This window comes from Propithecus coquereli, unplaced genomic scaffold (genome assembly GCF_000956105.1).
Source record: "Propithecus coquereli isolate 6110/MARCELLA unplaced genomic scaffold, Pcoq_1.0 Scaffold32, whole genome shotgun sequence".
Classification (NCBI taxonomy): Eukaryota; Metazoa; Chordata; class Mammalia; order Primates; family Indriidae; genus Propithecus; species Propithecus coquereli.
This window is the reverse complement of record NW_012148841.1, coordinates 3,793,913-3,812,538: the sequence shown is the minus strand read 5'-3', so window position 1 is coordinate 3,812,538 and position 18,626 is coordinate 3,793,913. Positions and strand designations below refer to the sequence as shown.

General features: G+C 39.0%; 2 protein-coding genes across 2 annotated transcripts in view; one reads left to right on the top strand and one right to left on the bottom strand.

The window, feature by feature from the left end:
- The window catches only part of CCDC146 (coiled-coil domain containing 146), a 165,436-nt gene extending 164,502 nt beyond the window's left edge, over positions 1-934 (top strand). The window contains exon 19 of the mRNA XM_012650344.1: positions 419-934. Within this exon, the coding sequence (XP_012505798.1) occupies positions 419-622 (204 nt within the window). The 3' untranslated portion in view covers positions 623-934. The remainder of the gene's footprint in view (positions 1-418) is intronic.
- Positions 935-2,823: 1,889 nt separating this feature from the next.
- The window catches only part of GSAP (gamma-secretase activating protein), an 82,677-nt gene continuing 66,874 nt past the window's right edge, over positions 2,824-18,626 (bottom strand). Inside the window, exons 24-31 of the mRNA XM_012650292.1 lie at positions 15,512-15,607; positions 13,181-13,251; positions 12,606-12,700; positions 6,269-6,388; positions 5,396-5,457; positions 4,072-4,173; positions 3,820-3,919; positions 2,824-3,419 (exon numbers count right to left, since the gene is read on the bottom strand). Coding sequence (XP_012505746.1) covers positions 3,328-3,419; positions 3,820-3,919; positions 4,072-4,173; positions 5,396-5,457; positions 6,269-6,388; positions 12,606-12,700; positions 13,181-13,251; positions 15,512-15,607 — 738 coding nt within the window. The 3' untranslated portion in view covers positions 2,824-3,327. The remainder of the gene's footprint in view (positions 3,420-3,819; positions 3,920-4,071; positions 4,174-5,395; positions 5,458-6,268; positions 6,389-12,605; positions 12,701-13,180; positions 13,252-15,511; positions 15,608-18,626) is intronic.

Below are 18,626 nucleotides of genomic sequence, written 5' to 3'. Positions count from 1 at the left end.
AACATTTCTATCAACAAAACAGGCTTTAAACCCTTTTAAAACTTCAAAGGTGATTATGCCTTTGGCAATTTACTCTAGGTAGTAAATTATATAAAATAGGGAAATAATTAGTGCTTGATAACAGATAATTGAAGTCAGAACATAATATGTTTGGGACCCACCGTTTTTTATTCATAGAACCCCTAAACCCCCTGGAACAGTGTGATACTAGAGCAGTCCTGTCCATTCCGGTGAGATGGAATGTGTTCATGGGTGCCTGTGTTTGGTGACGCCACCCTCCTACCCTTTTGTCCTTTGGCTGTGCTGGCTGATACTCCCCGAAGACTGCTCAGACCCAGCTGTGTATTTTGGGACCCAAGGATGAAGTGATTTCACCAGAGTTTGCAGAAAACTGAAAAGGAAAAATCATTCTTTGCAGGAGTTCCTGGAAGCAGACAGTCACCAGCTGCCCAATGGAGTTTACACGACTGCAGAACAGCGTCCAAATGCCTACATCCCAGATGCAGACGCCACTCTTCCTCTGCCAAAACCATATGGCGCTTTGGCTCCTTTTAAGCCCAGCGAACCTGGAGCCAATATGAGGCACATAAGGAAACCTGTTATAAAGCCAATTGAAATCTGAGTATGTGAACCAGTCCAGGCCTCTCAAGTAGAGGACTTCAAACAGGCTTCCTTGTACCCACACCTGGAAAATGTAAGAACAGTTGTAAAATTACAGATAAAGAAGGTAACCACAATTAACAGCAGAGTAGAACATGGCTTCCATTTACACCAACTAAATTTTACATAATGTTGAAGACGTAAAATTGTCTTACAATTAAGTCAAACAATATATTTGAATTGCTCATTTCTTTTTTACTCTTTATATTGATATTTCAGAAATACGTAGTTGGCAAGATGCTGTAAAAATGCACTAAAAATAATTTTCAATGAAGTATAGAAACTGGCAGAGTGGTCTTTGCTCATTAAAGAAAAAAATACTGTTCAATATATGTACTTTAAAGATATAGAATATTTGAAAAGGAAAATATCCCAAGTATCACAAAGGTGTAACTCACTTTGAGTGAGAAGTGGCACTTGAAGTTAATGTTGGTAAATCTAAGTCATGTGAAAAGCAGTAGTGAGGCTTGTCATTTCTAATGTCATGGAGATTCTTTTTACAAGAATCCCTTTGCTGCAAAAATAATTATGGCCTAAATTTATCTTTCTTATAAATCCAGATTTTTCACATTATTGTAAATAAAATTCTGATACCAGATTTTTCAAAATCTCAATGAAAATATTTATAACTTTGTATGTGAGTGGAAAGAAGTGAAAATGAGGCCAGTTCCACTTTTCTTCATTACTCTAATTTTATTGCATTTCGCCCAAGTGTATTTTCCTAATTCTGACATATTTTCTCATGTACAAGGTTCTCATATAGGTTTCAAAGCTCTGATTTTACATTCATTAATATGCTGAAACAATCTTTAATAGTGGTAGTAGTTATGAATTTTGTCACAAAATTGGAGTAAGAAATATCAACATCCCTTCATTTTGCTAAGTCAGACATAATCTGTTCCAAGCCCCCATCCTGCCAGACTAGAGAGAAATTTAATCTCATTCTCAGTCTACGAGTCCTAAATCTAACCTGATTGCTTTGTGAAGTCATCATAAAGCAACCACTTGGGAGTGCCTTTGATAAGTAACACTGTATAAGCCATGCAGTTAACACAAAGAAATACTGCATACTTAAACGTCATTCCTGTGTTTAGGAATCAGTAACCTCATTGAGGATTCAAAAATACACACATAGGAAGTGTGAACAACTTAAGAATAGAAAAATAATTTTTAGAAATCACAGAGGGATTTATGCTTACATATTACAATATTACAACGTGTGCTTACTGGTTCAGAGAAGGTGCCACCATGCGCTGGAATGGCCTGGATCACAGTCAAATGGGAACTTTTATCTGGCCCTTGAACATCAATAAGATTTTAAAAGGTGAGAGGGATTCCAAGTGAGGAAAATAGCCTGAGCAAGACTTGGAAATAAGAGAAAAGTTCAAGGCCCAGTGAAGTGGCCCTGGCTAGACTAGAGTGTTCATATTGTATAAGGCTGGAATTTGGGAGACCTTGTATGTCAAGGAGTTTGAACTTTATCTGTAATGAATGACAAGTTATTGAAGGATTATGAGCGGAGTAACAGAATCAAACTAATGTTTATCTCAAATATGTGCTGGATAAATTAGACCTTAGGAAGCAGCTGAAACAATGAAGGTATGAAAAGAAATGAATGAAAGCAGGGATTGAAAGATAATGACCTCATCAAGAGAAAGAATCAGCATTGCATTGCTGATTTAGCACCAAGATTTTGAGTCTTGGTGTCCGTGAAGTATTTGACCAAAAAGGGAAATTCTATAGGAAAGGACAACTTTTACAACACAATGACTTTAGAAAATAAATTGATCATACCAGCTAGTGATATTTATAATCATTAGAATTTCACAAGTTCAGTGTGGAGAGAAAAGCAAAGGATTATGGGCTGACCCTGGGTCAGAATGAAGTCACCTCAGAAAAGAAGAAAAGGAAAATGGTAGAACCAGTTAGGTGTCGTGGGGCCTCTGGAGGAACATGTTCATGGACTTATGATTCCTGGCTCAAATAAAAAGGCTATGTTCAAAAAAATAGGAAGAGTCAGGCTAAAACTTTCAGAGTTCTTTTTAATGACAAGATATTATTAAATCAAACTTTCATAAATAGAAAGAAAAAATTAAATACAGATTAATCTGAACTATCAAAACACAAAACCCACTCTAAATACTAAGCACAAATTACTGTATATTACAAATTATTCTGTACTGGAGATGGCAGATTTGATTTAGTCCAAATTCAGTTTTTTTAAATTAGCCTCTTTCTAAGTAGTGTTCTTATGCAACATTTTTCTGCTTGTTATATGTTATTTCAATGACATACCTAATTTTTGCTTTCCAACCACTGTTCCCTACATTTTTAAAGCTTATGTCAGAGTGCAACAGAAACTAGCTCTTGGCATATTAAGCCAGAGGTAGGAAGACAAGTCACTAGGAGGAGCATCATTTATGCCATTGTCTGCCTCCTTGGGCTATTCATTTCTCTACACTCGACTGCTCAATGGTGATTCAAAATTGGAATGAGGTACAGCAGTTTAGTTCTGTCTGAACAAATACCAAACTGAAATTCAGATGGCTCAACAATATATTCAGATTTTTGTTACCAATTTTAAATATTGCTAAAGAAGTCTCAAAAAGAGTAAAGTTAACAAGCAAGATTAAAATATTAGAAGCAGATCCAATTACATTTTCTCTTCTATAAGCCTAGAAGCATTGTGGTGTGTTTCAGAGCTGCTTCCTCTACAAATTCCGCATCCACGTTGTCACGCCCTTGAACAGCATACAGAGCTGGGGAAAAGGAAAACAGTGGGGGTGGGGGAGAAGGAGTTACTGTGGAGCCATGGAACATTTATAACTTTGTGCCCCATGGCTCACTGAAATCATAATTGTTTTATATTTTATATTATTCTGAGAACATGTTATTTTATTAAACTTTAACACCAAGAAAGAACATTTCTATCAACAAAACAGGCTTTAAACCCTTTTAAAACTTCAAAGGTGATTATGCCTTTGGCAATTTACTCTAGGTAGTAAATTATATAAATTCCTAATGAAAACCAATTGCAAGAAGGACCTACTTGTAAGTAAAAAGTATCTTGAGAAGAAAACAGTTTACACAAGTGAGTAGGGACAAAGTGATGTGTCAACAGAAAAGTGGGGAAAGCCCGAGAACAGAGGAGTGAATTACCTTGATCAGAGGATTCTATGTCTGTCAGAATTTCAATGAAGTAGTTCAGAGGTAGAAATTCTACTCTGAATGATGACTTGTCAATCATAGAATTCCAAGGCTAAAAGGGAAACCACTTCTGGTATAAGCTGATTCTCCAAAACAAGCACAAATTTAAATAAAGTAGAGCTACAATTGCTGCCCATATGGATATGCCAAAATGGGCACATAGGATCCAAAAAACATTTAGCTGGTCATGTCTCATAGACTCACCTGTTTCTTATAGTTCTGTAGCAGCCGTGTCACATGGTTGCGCGAAATGATGTTAGAACTCACGGGATGGTCCCAAAGTCTACAGATCTTCTGACCAATAAGCTATTATACAAATTGGAAAATATGTGTAAAATATATCTCACACTGCATTAAATTAACATACCTTATATCTATTCATAAGTTTAAAAATATTATTCTAAAGTAGTTAGTCTAAAAGGCCCTTTATGATTAAGTACCCTTGAAGAAAGGCCATGTTCCTATGAGATATACTCCTGAATTTTGAATCAATACTCCTTTAAATGCTACCTCAAGAAAAGCAGTTTATACATTGATGTTGCCAAATTCTTTATCTGAAATGGAGTTTATCTGCTACTCTTCAAACCTGGAGATGTGCATGCCAACCCTAAGGGATGTTTTGACAGGAAACTAAAGGGTGTAGGCATGTTTACATCAACTTCTCCGCCATTGTCTTACTTAGCAGATTTTAATTCCCTAAGAGTACTGGCTGGGAAAAAAAAAATCCAACTAAATGTTCAGCAATGTTCCCCCAGAGAGATCTAGCTATGGAAAATATTCTTTGTTTTCTATTCTTGCCTTTGCTCCAGTAAGCCTGAGGGGGAGGGGCTGCTAACGAGCAAGACATTAGGTCCAGAAGGCAAGGACAGCCCTTCCTGGGAGGACAGTGCCAGGGTAACAAGTGCTCAAGGTATGTAAACATCGGACAGAGCTGGCTGGGGCTCTCAGGGTCAGCAAGTTTGTCGAATCAGAGGCTCGAACAACCTTACACTGGAATTTCATATTTTCATAGTATTTCTGACTCAGTAAGCTAATATCCCCCACACACACACAAAAAGGAGTGCCTTTATAACTCCTCCTCTCATGTTTCTCATTTTTCCTTTGACCTGGGAATGTTTTCCTGCCACAGTAGAAATGCAGTAGGAAGAAATACAATTTCGGAACCTTCTGACCTCACCTATATTTAAATTTATAAGTTTAAATGCCAAAAGCACATGTTTCCCCTGTCCCTCCTTCTCGGACTCAGATATAAATATTAGTGTGGTTTCCTAAGAGGAGAAAATGGCTAAATGTTCTTCCTGGGCTGTGCCAAGGCGAGTGCAAAGCCAGAAGAGCTAGCAGTTTGTAGGCCCAGTGGGAAACAGCTGACAGGGGTGGAGATGGATGGGATTTCTTGGAAAGGGCTAAAAAAGTGAAACAGTTTAATTGACTTTAACCCAAAGCAAGTAAAACATTCTTCTTGCAAGAAGAAATTGAAGGAGGGTCATGCCAAGGCTTAGGGAGAGAATAAAATATAATTCAGGATTACCGGAGGAAGGCGTCCAATGATGCTGAATTTTAGTTTTTCATTTTTCTCTGTATTGTCCAGATCTACAAGAAAGTTAGATATTGGCAAACAAAACTGGCATATCCATTTTAATATCACAGCAAGGTATTAATATTTGAGTGGTTCATCCTGATAATACATATCCCAACCTAATCTAACAACACTTTGAAAACTTCAGTTTGTGACTCTCCAAATAAATAGGGATTTTTTTTCTGTAACAGGCTGCCAGGCACAAAGCAATTTTATTGCCTAACGTAAAACAGAAGGTACCCTTGAGGAATGGCAACTGCTTTAAAATCTATATTAACAAAACTCATGTATTAAAATATCATGATTGAGTAATTTGAGTGATTATACTACAGACCTTATTTAAAGTTCAAATTCACATAAGCACTATATCTCTCATTAATTTTTCTTGCATTTCAAATGTGTGAGATGACAAAGCTAATCAGCAAAAAGTAAGCCATTTCATGGCACTTTCTTGAGAAAAGTCCTATGGAGTCTCCTAGCCCTCGTGTACAGAAAAGAAATCCAATACCTGTGTGTACACTGAGAAGTCATTTGGGGCCTCTTGAGGGCTGAGACACTTTAAATTGGCCCATAGGTTGGTTACAGGAAATGGACTATGCTCAAAGAACCAGCTACATAATTTGTGGGGCCCAGTGCAATGTGAAAATGAGGAGGCTCTTGTTCAAATGCTAAGAATTTCAAGATTTAATGCAGAGCATTAAACTGAGCATAAGAGCTTTCTGAGTGCAGCTGGCCCCATATGACTACACAGGTCACACAACCAGAAAGCCAGCCCTGGTAGTGCTCAGGTGGGACTAGCACTCCGGCAAACTCGGGGTCTCTTACCTTTCATGAGCCTTATGACAGCTGTTTCAGTGAGAAGCAACAATCCACTATCGATGTAATGCAGCAGGTTGTGCAAAGGGAGGCAGTGAACCCCAAGGATGGTGTGCAGGGTGTGAAAACCTGGGACGAGAGATCCGGGAGGGCAACAGTCAGCTAGGTCTCAGGCACCCCAGAGGGGATGAACAGATCATGTCAACAGAGCACTTAGCTCAGTGCTCGGCACCTGCAGTCAACTAAATTCCTTGAAGACAAAGTCTAAGTTTCCTTCTTTGTATTATTACAACTAAATATTGTGCTGGGTATATAGTAAGTTCCAAGTATATACTCCCTTCTCCTGGGGTCCTTTCCTGGGCAAAAAGAGGCAAGTTCTGCTCAATCAAAAGTCGTTTCTCAGTTTATGATGTTTGTAGTTCTATAGTCAGATAGCAAAAGAGAAGAACTTCAAATTCCATACACCCAGACTAAGTATTGGGATAGGGACAATTTTGCTAAAGGGAAAAACATTTGGACCAGAACAACTTTTATGCCTGATCTGTAGGAATTCGGCAGAGAGGTGGGCACTTTGTCAAGCCTAGGTCTCATGGGGAGTGCTAACCACACAGAACCAGAACGCTACCTATACCATTAATGACAAAAGATAAAAGCAACATGCATGGGGGAAGACATCAGACCAGGAGAATCAGAAAAAGCCTTCTTGGAAATGATGGCAGTTGAGGGGAGCTTTGAAGGATAAATGCAATTTCTAGGAGTAGAAATGAGACAAGAGAATACACTGAATGGAGACAGTAGAAAAAGCCAGGTTCAGCCTGAGCAGATCTAGGCGAGAATCCTGCTGCATTCCTTTCCAGCTGTAGGTAACTAAGACTTTCTGAACCTCTATTTCTCCATCCCTAAAATGGAACCACTAGTACCTCTCCCCACAGGGGTGCTTTGAGAACTAGAGCCAGGTCTATAAAGAGCCTAGCACGTGGCATAACAACAGTGGCCGATACTGGACACGTACTGAGACCTTCGATCTGTGCACTGGCTCATTAGATCCTCACATCACCATGGGGTGGGAATGACTAGATTCCCATTTCATAGATGAGGAAACTGAGATTCACAGGAGCTAAGAAACTTGCCCAGGGTTATATAAATGGTAAGTAGCAAATTGAAATTTGAATGCAGGCTGTGGGATTCTAGCCTGGGCTTTTCACCATAACATCATCAGTAACTGGTAGCTGTGTTAATGGAACAACATGAACAGAGGCCCAAAGGTGAGAGAGTGTGGGGCAAATTCAGAACACATTAAATGACCCAGTTGAGTTGGAATCTTGTATAAGAGAGGGATGATTAAGAGGTAAGCTTGGAGAGGTTCATTCATTCAGCAAATCCCTTCCATACACCGGGCCAGGGGCCAGGAGTACAACAGTGAGCGAAACAGGCACAAATGCTGCTCCCATCCACCTTGCAGTCTCATGGGGGAGGCAGACAATCAAATAATCACATTTTTTTAAATGTGACCAGTTCTGTGCTTGGAGTGCATGTGACAGAGGCTGAATGCTGGATGACAGCAGGGAATTTATTAATTTAGGAGACTTTGGGGAGGCACTGAAAGTTTTTGAGCAGGGCAGAAAGAGGATTTGAGTTTTACTTTCGAAATATTAACGTGGCAACAGGCAAAGAATGGGCTGGAGTAACAGTTTGCCACAAGAGGCACGAAGACCTGCAGGGAGGCTGTTGCCTGAACACGTACACGAGGTAACGAAGGCATCGACAACGGACGAAGAGGGAAGGCGTCAGAGAGGCAGGACAACACGTACAGGCTTGGAGACCGACTGCATGTGGGAATGATGGAGAAGAATCACGCAAAGGAACGATGCCCAGGGAGCAGGGCATGGATTCAGAGAAATCACGGAATTTTCTCTCTCTGAGCACTTAAATCACATGCAGTGGGACAGTCCTAAGTCCTGGTAATATCGAGGGTCAAGTGAAGTACAGACTCTGCCCACAAGCAGATGTTAATGGGCTGACAACGGGATGAGTCCACTAGCTTCTTCGAATCCAAAAAAATCACGATTTTTACTAGCTAATCAACATGGGATTTTTCAAATGCATTTGGAAATTCTTCCCAAAACCAAAAAAGTTACAAATTATTTCTGAAGAAAACTTTATACTAGATTACTGATCTTACTGATTTCCTGGATTCAAAATTTCTCCTCCAGCCCTGTGACCATGTTTTAAAGATTCCTGGTGACCCTATACCCTCTATCTCTAGGGCGCAGTCCCAAGTTCAGTGCGTTCCTGGCTTCCTTTCCCTATGTCAGCTCTGATCATCAGAGCGAATTGGCTATACCTACACATCTGTTCCTTCCAACTTTAGTCCTCATCCTCCAGGGCTCCTGACCTCCTCTAGCCAGCGAGAACACAAGTCCTTTTTAAACAGCAAATACCCTCACTCTAAACCATGACTTCCTTTTTGTGGTCTTCATTCCCTTCTTTTCTTTCACCAATTCAAGTCATAAGTCTCTGACACTTGGAACTCAAACAGTCCTCGCTAGTGCAGTAGGCCTGGGAAGTGAGCACGCTTACACATGTACACATGCAAGCACCTTGAATTTATACACACACGCAGGTGCGTGCACACACAAATGTCCCACTGTCACTTCACCCCTCTATTTTCATGTCACTGGAGGGAAATAAACATTTAAGGGAAAAGGAGAGAGAAACTGTTCTTCCTTACCTGACCCGTGGACACAAGCCATTAAGTCTACTCATAATAATGCTCAATCGCTATGGAGAACATTTTTCTATGTTTTCCCTCCTTATCCCCATGAAGGAATGTGAGTTCTGTAGAAAATGGATTTTTATGCTTGGTCAGGCATAATAATGTCCTCAGTAAGTCAGTTTCCTTTATTTTAAAAGGAGTTGAACATCTGTGGTGAACACATTTGAAATTTTCAATCTATTCCCCTATCAAGTTTTTTGTGTTAACAATTGAGAATTTAATCCAGACCACTCAGGGGGCTGAGGTGGGATGATCACTTGAAGCTGGGAGTTTGAGACCATCCTAGGCAACATGGCAAAATTCTGCCCCCCCAAAAAAAGAAAGAATTTAAGCCAGAAAGCCACGAAATCCCCCTCATAATTCACATTCCATTGGGATAATTTTAAACCATCCATTCACCTCATGAATGGTCACTTTTGAATCCCTTTAAAGTCAAAAGAAACTCCTTTTGTACCTGCATTACAAGGAGACCTTCTAAAATAAGATGCATAGATGGAGGAAGCATGAAGGATTCCAAACTGTATGAGACACATCATAAATGCAGAGAAGCTGAGATATGCTGTGGGATTATTTGGGCCCATAAGTAGCCAATGTTTCAACATTGACTAATTCAACTGGAACATAAAATTCAAGACACAGAACAGTAGTTGAAAGCATAGATTTTGGAGCTAGACTACCTGAATTTGAATATTAGCTCTGCCACTTAACAGCCATGTGACTGTAGGCAAAGTATTTAGCCTTTCTGGCCTTAGTTTTCCATCTATAAACTGGGAGCAATATTAGGTGAGATTATATGAAAGTGCCATTTTTCTTGGTCAAAAACTGATTGGATACTGACAATTTAATGTGGTTCCATTTAAGTTTCCACCACTTGGATTGTTACGAAAATTAAATGTGCTAATTTTTATGTGAAGTACTTAGAACAGTACCTGTCACAAAAATGGGCACCGTATAGGTATTGGCTTAATTAAAACAAAGAAATGAATTAATGATATATGGATGGATAGATATATATGAATTAATTAAATAAAACCAGCTGATACATATTATGTAGTTACAGCTATCATAAAGCTTAACACTCATTAGAACTTACATACAATAATAAACCCTGTGCACTTATAGGCAACCAATCTTCAACAAAGTCACCAAAAACACACAATAGGGAAAGGATAATCTCTTTGATAAATGATGTTGGGAGGACTGACTATCCACATGCAAAAGAATGAAATGGGACCCTTATCTTTGTCAAACACAAAAATCAACTCAAAATGGATTAAAAAATTAAATGTAAGACCTGAAACTGTAAAAACCCCTAGATGAAAACATAGCAGGAAAGCTCTATGGCATTGGCCTTGGCAATGATTTCTTGGATATGACATCAAAAGCACAAAAAACAAAAGTAAAAATATGTAAGTGGGACTACACCAAACTAAAAAGCTCTGCACAGAAAAAGAAACAACAGAGTGAAGGCACAACTTATGGGACAGGAGAAACTATTTGCAAAGAATGTATCTAATGAGGAGTAAATATTCCAAAACACGTAAGAAACTCAAACAATAGCAAGAAAACAAATAACCACATTAAAAAATGGGCCAAGTGCTAGGCACAGTGGTTCATGCCTATAAACCCAACTCGGGAGGATGAAGTGGGAGGGTCACTTGAGGCAAGACTCCTGTCTCTAAAAAAAAAAAAAAAAAAAAAAAAAAAAGACTTGAATGGACATTTCTCAAAAGATAACATACAAATGGTCAAAAATTATATGAAAAGAAGCTCAACATCATCAGGGCAATGCAAATCAAAACCACAAAGAGATATCACCTCACACCTCTCAGGGTAGCTATTATCAAAAACACAAAATATAAGTGTTGGCAAGAATGTGGAAAAATTAGAACCCTTATAGACTACTGGTGGGAATGTAAAGTGGTACAGCCACTCTGGAAAATAGTATGGAAGTTCCTCAAAAATTTAAAAACAGAATTTAACATATGCTCCAGTAATCCCATTTCTGAGTATATATCCATAAGAATTTAAATTAGGAGCTTGCAGAGATCCATACACTCCCCATGGTTCATTACAGCATTATTCACAATAGCCAAGATATAGAAACCACCTAAATGTGCATTGACAGACAAATGGATAAAAATTTAGACTATACATACAATGGGGCCGGGCACAGCAGCTCACGCCTGTAATCCTAGCACTCTGGGAGGCAGAGGTGGGAGGACCACTTGAGCTCAGGAGTTTGAGATCAGCCTGAGCAAGAGTGAGACTCTATCTCTACTAAAAATGGAAAAATTAGCTGGGTGTCATAGCATGTGCCTGTAGTCCCAGCTACTTAGGAGGATGAGGCAGGAGGATCATCTGAACCCAAGAATTGGAGGCTGCAGTGAGCTGCGATGACACCACTGCACTCCACCCAGGGCAACTGAGTGAGACTCTGTCTCAAAACAAAAGAAAGAAATTGAATCCCCCTTTTCACTCCCCCGCACAAAAAGAATATACATACAATGGAATATTATTTAACCTTAAAAAATGAAATCCTGCCATACATGACAACATGGATGAACCTGGAAGACATTATGCTAGGTGAAATAAACCAGTCACAGAAGGACAAATAGCCCACAATTCCACTTACATGAAGTATCTAAAATAGTCAAACTGACAGAAACAGCATAATGGTGGTTGCAGGGGCTGGGAAGAGGGGGAAAGGGGAATTGCTGTTCAATGGGTATAAAGTTTCAGTTACGTAAAATGAGTAAGTTCTAGAGATCTGCTATTCGACACTGTGCCTATGGTTAACAATACTGTATTGTGCATTGAATAATTTGTCAGGAGGGTAGATCTCATGTTAAGTGTTCTTACACAATAATTACACAATAAAAAAAGCCCTTATGTATAATGAACACAAGGCAGGAAGTTTATAACAAACAGGATCTCATTTCCTATAATGGATACTGACTTAATACACGTATCTTCCCAATTAGAGTCTTATTAATCTTTGTAACTGCTCGAATTTCTAGCACATTACTTGGCATGTAATAGTTGCTAAACAAATATTTGTTGACTGAATGAACACATGACCAATTAAATGAATGACTGCACATACATGTCCCAAGGGTGTTTTGAGGCCTGACATGGTCCTGTTTCAAAATCCTAAGGGAAATTTTTAGTTTCCAAGCACATAAGAATCATTTCAATCCTTGGCACCAAGCCAAACCTACTTCCTTCTAAGTGTTAACTGTCAGACATCTCAGTCAGATAAATTAGGCCTGGAGACATCAGAGAAAGAGCTCCCTGCAACAGCTCTACTGGTTCAAATTATCCTAGAAGGTTGTATGGGGCCCGGCCTGGGCTGTCTAAAGTCAGTCCCAAGCCACAGCACAGTTCAGTTGTCAGGGGAGTTCTGGGCAGCAGAGACCAACTTCAGGGTTCATCTCTCACAGCGACACCAGACACACATTTTCTCACGCACAGGTCTCATCATTAAACTCAATATGCCAAAGTCTGGAGCCCATGTGAAGAAGAAAGAACAAATGTATTATACCAAAGGATAAAAGAGCCAAGACTTACCAGGAGGAAGAGGTAAAAACAAACTGTCAGCAGCTTCCAGAATCCTGGTCATGACGTGAAAGACCGCAAATTCAGCAGCACCGCCATGCCCCTTGCTGGGTAAAAATGACAAAGCAGCACGTCAACCACGAAGCCCACCTCCAACACCCCGTTTGTTCTAAGCAGTGGCTCTGAGTATCACATATGGGGGGGGAGGTTCATGCTAATTGTGAAATGTATGCTCTACAGAAAGCCTCATAAAAACAACAGTGACCATCAGCCTAATGCCTAGAATCTACCCAAACAGCAGGCACACAGATTACAAATTGTATTAACTTAAATTCCCCTTCTTGGCAAGACTGCTCATGTGTCCCTCCCTCCTGCCAGGGAAAGAGGATGGGAGAATAACAGAAGAGGATGGGAGAATAACGGAGCATAACTTTAGATGTTGAATATACAACTAAGATAGATGGTGCTGGGGCTGGTGAGAATTGCTTTGAACTAGGAAGTTTCAAAAGAGCTTTGCTAAAACAGGCAACAATCCGTTTTTTGGCTGTGTGCACCACGATAAAAGAGAGTGAGAAATACTTGCGTACAAGTGGAGAATCGAGGAATGAAGATTATGTTTCCTCCAAATGGTTTCGAGTATGCGGCAAATGAGATCCAGCTAGAGGATAAAGATAGTGCGTTAACCACTGCTCCTATCCTTCCCCTCAAGGTCCCTGCAGCTATCCCTCCACAGCTCTGACAAGCGCGTTCAGGGCAGCTGGCATTCAGGCTGTGCCCAGACACACAACCAGCCCTCCTAAGGTCAATTCTGAGGCACTGGAATCCAAAATGGAAAGACTGAATACACCAGAGTCTAACAGAGCACCCTCTGTCTGTGCTGCAGTGCCCCCGCTGAGCTGCCCTGGCCCCACCATTCACTCTCACAGCCCTCATCCATCAGTGAAGGTCAAGTGCCACCGGGCTAGCTCTAGGCCCATTACATTGCAAGGGCCAAGAGCTGATGGTCAGAAGAAAGAAGACAGAACAGAATGGAGGTCACGAGCAGGAGCCGTAGAGTAAGACTGGAATCAAATCCACAGTCTATTATTTTATTATTTGTGTAACCCTACGCAAGTTACCTAATTCTCTCCAAATCTCAGTGCCCTAATCTGTAAAATGAAGGGGAAGTACTTAATAGGTTTGTTGTAAGATTTCGTTGGCACACTGACTGGAACATAAGTGATCAATAAGCCATGATCATAATAAACCAGAGTAGATCACCTTCTTTGCCTTAGCACTTTATCAATAAACCCATTCTACACGCTGCAACAAGTTTGCGGTAGTAGGGCAGTCTCCAGGAAACTGTTGTCAGCCATGGATCCATGCATTGCACACATGGGCTAAGAACGGGGGAAAGCAGAAAGGATCTCCATAGACTTGGAGGCAAACACTGTATATCCTCAATGACACAGATTCTCAGTTTCTCTTTGGCTGAAATCAAGTAAGTAACCATGCGGTCAATATAATCAGATTCTGCAGCAACTCCCTTGGATATGTTTTAAAAAGGCTACCCAGCCACCCTTCTTCCATGGGAGTAGGTGGCACGGATGGTTGCTGCTGGGCATGGACAGGGAGATTTGGCCAGAATCAGAAAGTCAGGGACATTGAGTTTTCTGACAAGACACATGTATCATTTCTGGGCTTACTGATTCTAAAGCCTATTAACACAAACTAGTGTTAAAACTTTTACATGATTAACTAAAATCATGAAGAAAAGCAATGCTTGAATGAAAACCCTTAACACTTTGAAGGTGATATTCAAAGTCAACAGAAAGAGAGGTGATAGGTGGATGTGTTAAATAATGTGTTAAGAGTTAAAACACACACACAAAGAAAAGAAGTTAATATCAACATGGGATGATCAGTAACACATTCACAAATTGAGCTCCTTGGCACAGTTCGACTGAGAAGGAGATTTAAGAAAGATTCAATGCCCCGACTATAAATGTTTGTATATGAAAACACCAGTCTCTCCTAATATATTAAAAACTATGAAACTCAACCCTTACTATAGAAATTCAAATATATTATTTTAAAAAGACACTAATGACTGCAATAAAGGTAGAAAATTTTAAAGTTAAACATGAAGAGATTAAATCATGGTTATAGCTAACAAATGTAATCATCCAGAATTTAATACAAAAATATATGTTCATCCACTGGCTCATCTGCACACTGGTCTTGCCCAAACTTGGAGGAATAATGGAATGTTCTTTGTGCAATTGTTTTTTTTAAGTGTGTCAAACATATTATTTCTAGATTCCAAGCATATGCTTTTTGATGCATATGTCTTTTCAAGACAGCCTTAAAAGTCAACCTAGTCACATAGCTTCTACTTACTTACAGAATGGTGTTATTAATATGGATCACACAATTTGAATGATCGGGTACCAGGTAATGAACTGCCAGTCTCATCAGTAGACTCTAATGTGGTTGTATTTATACAGTTGAGCCCGACTCTGGCCTAGTTGGGCTATTGGAACTAATTAAGAATTGAAGTTCAAGTTCTCTCATGTCTGCAGAAACCTCCATGTACAGAAATCATTACTTACTGTTTAATAAGGATCTGAGAGTTGCCAAAATGAGATATCAACATTTGGCAATTGCACTAAATTCATTGTCCTATGCTTCCATTAATGTATAATTATCATTTGAAAGGAGGGCAATAAGCCACTTTCAAAACCAAGTTCTCTTTGTTTGAGATTCCTATTTCTCTTTCCTCAATCAATAGCACCAAATATACTCGTTTAAGAACGGGAGCTCTCCAAAAACCTAATTTGAAAAACACACAAATGAGTTCACTGAAACACATTCTGAGAATTATATATATATATATATATAGAGAGAGAGAGAGAGAGAGAACAAAAAGCAAAACCAACCAGTTTTGAAACGTAGTCCAGAACCATCTGTTCAATTTTCTTCTTTTCTACACCCTGTAGGTGTCTCAAAAGATGGTCTCGTAGCTCAGACACCATCTGAAAACAGGATATACACTAGATAAGTCACAACCTACCCACTCACACCTGCAACTGGTTTGAATTAGATCCATTTATTAACATTCACTATCAATATGAAAAATATTAGATCTGAAGATCCCACCAACAGAAACGTATAACTCTCAATATTTCTCTGGGTGAGCATAACTCAGGGGCCCCCAGCATTTTCCTCAAGGGGAACTACCTATGATTTACCCAAAGCCTGGTGAGCAACTGAGAGTCAGGCTCTAGGCCCTGATAAAAATCCTCCAAAGAAGCCAGTGGAAGTCACCGACTTAGAAGTCAAAGACTTTGGGATCTATCAAAGGATTGAAATCTACCACCCCAGGGAGCCCTGGGGAATTATCAGGAACAACTCCACACATGGAATAACTGTGCTAACGTGGGCAGGAGTAAAGAGGAAATGCATCAGGTAACTTCCTCTGCACAATGGCCAGAGACACTCAGCACAGCCCCTTGACATGGAAAGGTAATGAAATAAACATTCTGGCACCTCCGAATACTCCGTTTCTATACCGGCTCTGTTCTGATCATCTTTGGGCCTCCCCAGTCAGTGGCTGGCATTCCCAGGCTGCCCCACCCTTTGCTTTTCTCTCTCCTTCTTCCTTCTCCTTTTTGCCTAGACGCTCTGCTCAGCAAGAGGCCCTCCTGGCCAGAGAGATCACTGCACTAATAACAGCCCCTGGGAATTGTATAACAGACATCATACATGCACAGATCTTCTATTTAATAATTTAGGAGATTCACATACATAACACCCTGAGTAAAACCTAGCCCATGGCCTTCAGGGCCAAGACACAGTGGTATCTTATTTCAGTTCAGTCTCCTGCACTTGCTAATTAATTTGGCTTTTAAAAAATTTAAATTTTTCTTCTGTTTAACAAATACTTCATAGTTTTTGTGCTTCTTTTTCTACAATAACCATAAAAAATGAAAATTAAAATCACTCATAATCCTACCATGTACATTAACGTTTTGGGGGTTATTTTTCCTTTTTCTGGTGTGCGCACCCATTCTAATGTTTTGTAATCTGTTTTTTCATATAATACTTTCCTTGTGCCATCAAAAATTCTTTACCATACTAGTTTTCATGGCTGCACAGTATTTAATCTTATGAAAGTACTACAATTATTTATTCCCTTCTTATACATATGAGATATTTCTTTTACTACTGTTAATACCACAAAAAAAAATCCTCATAGGCCAGGTGCGGTGGCTCACGCCTGTAATCCTAGCTCTCTGGGAGGCTGAGGCGGGCGGATTGTTTGAGCTCAGGAGTTCAAAACCAGCCTGAGCAAGAGCGAGACCCCGTCTCTACTAAAAATAGAAAGAAATTAATCAGACAACTAAAAATATATAGAAAAAATTAGCCAGGCATGGTGGCGCATGCCTGTAGTCCCAGCTACTCGGGAGGCTGAGGCGGAAGGATTGCTTGAGCCCAGGAGTTTGAGGTTGCTGTGAGCCAGGCTGACGCCACGGCACTCACTCTAGCCCGGGCAACAAAAGCAAGACTCTGTCTCAAAAAAAAAAAAAAATCCTCATATAAGTCATTTGCCATATCCTCATTTTGTCAGACTAAATTCCCAGAAATAGAATTTGTTGGATCACATATTTAATGTGGCAAGACACTGTCAAAATGCCTTCTACTGTGGTTATGCTAATTTTCAAGTAGTTGAAAATTCATGAAGTTACTCCAACTTTCTGTACCTTGAACTTTGCTAGTATGATTTTTAAATTTTTGCCAATTTGATAGGCAAAAAAACAATCCAAAAACCCACTTGTGCTATTTGTCATTTGATCGCAGCAATGCTGAACGTTGGCTGTGGTGGTTCTGACCATTGACTTTTGAAAATTGATTGGTCAGAGCCTTTGTCCATTTTCCTTCTAGTGTATTGTTTTCTTATTGATTTATAAAATTTATACACTAAATGCTAATCATTTGTCACATATGTTTGCAATTTTCTCCCAGATTGTTTGCCTGTTTTTCTGTTTCTGTTTTAAGTTTCATTCCATCAAATCTATCTTTTTCTATCTATATTCAATAATATATTTTAAAGTCTTTCTCTATTTCAATATTATTTAACTACCACTTAAACTCTATCACATTGTTTAATTTTTATATTAAACTCCTTAATCTGTCTGATATTTTTGTTGGTTTATGGTATAAATGGTGGTATTTGGGGTAGGAGGAATCTAACTTAATTTTCTTTTCCAAATAGTTAACCACTGACTCACAGATGTATTTTAAAAAGTCTTTCTTCCCATGTTGATTTTAAATACCTCATTTATTATACACTAAAGATTCTAATTTAAACTAGAGTCTATTAACTATTTTTGTGTACATATCGATTGCTTCTATTTTTGCAGATCAATAACACATGCAGATATCTGGTGATACCAGTTCCACTCCTCTTTGTCAAGTGAATTACTTAGTCAATTATGAGAGAAGTTTCATTGGCTTTTTGGTTGCAATTTTATTAAACCTAGACACTAAGGATTGGAAATGGAATATTGTTTTTCATTATCTTTTCTAACTGGTTAATCCTAATTAAAAAAAGAAAATACTTGTATGGAAATCACTAGCTGACTATCTTGCTCTTTATTATTTTCCATTTTCCCAGTTGATTATTTTGTTTGTTGTATTAGATAATCATAGTACCATTTTTTTTTTATAACTTTGGTTTCTTATTGTATTGGCTACAATTTTTAGAACAAAAAATTATAGTGAAAATAGCAAAGATCCTTAACTTCTGATTTTGACAGGAATGCCTCCAGCATTCCATTAGAAGGGATGTTGACTATTAGTATTAGACTATTCTTTGTCTTACTGAGTTAGCATATTCTGAAAGTGGAATTTGACTTTTACCATTTTTTAGCACCTATAGAGACTATCTTTTTTTCTTTGCCCTTGTAATATGATTAATTACGTTAATATATTTCCTAATATTAAGCCTTCCTGGAAAGAATCCGATTTGGTCATGTATTTTTTTTTTTTTTT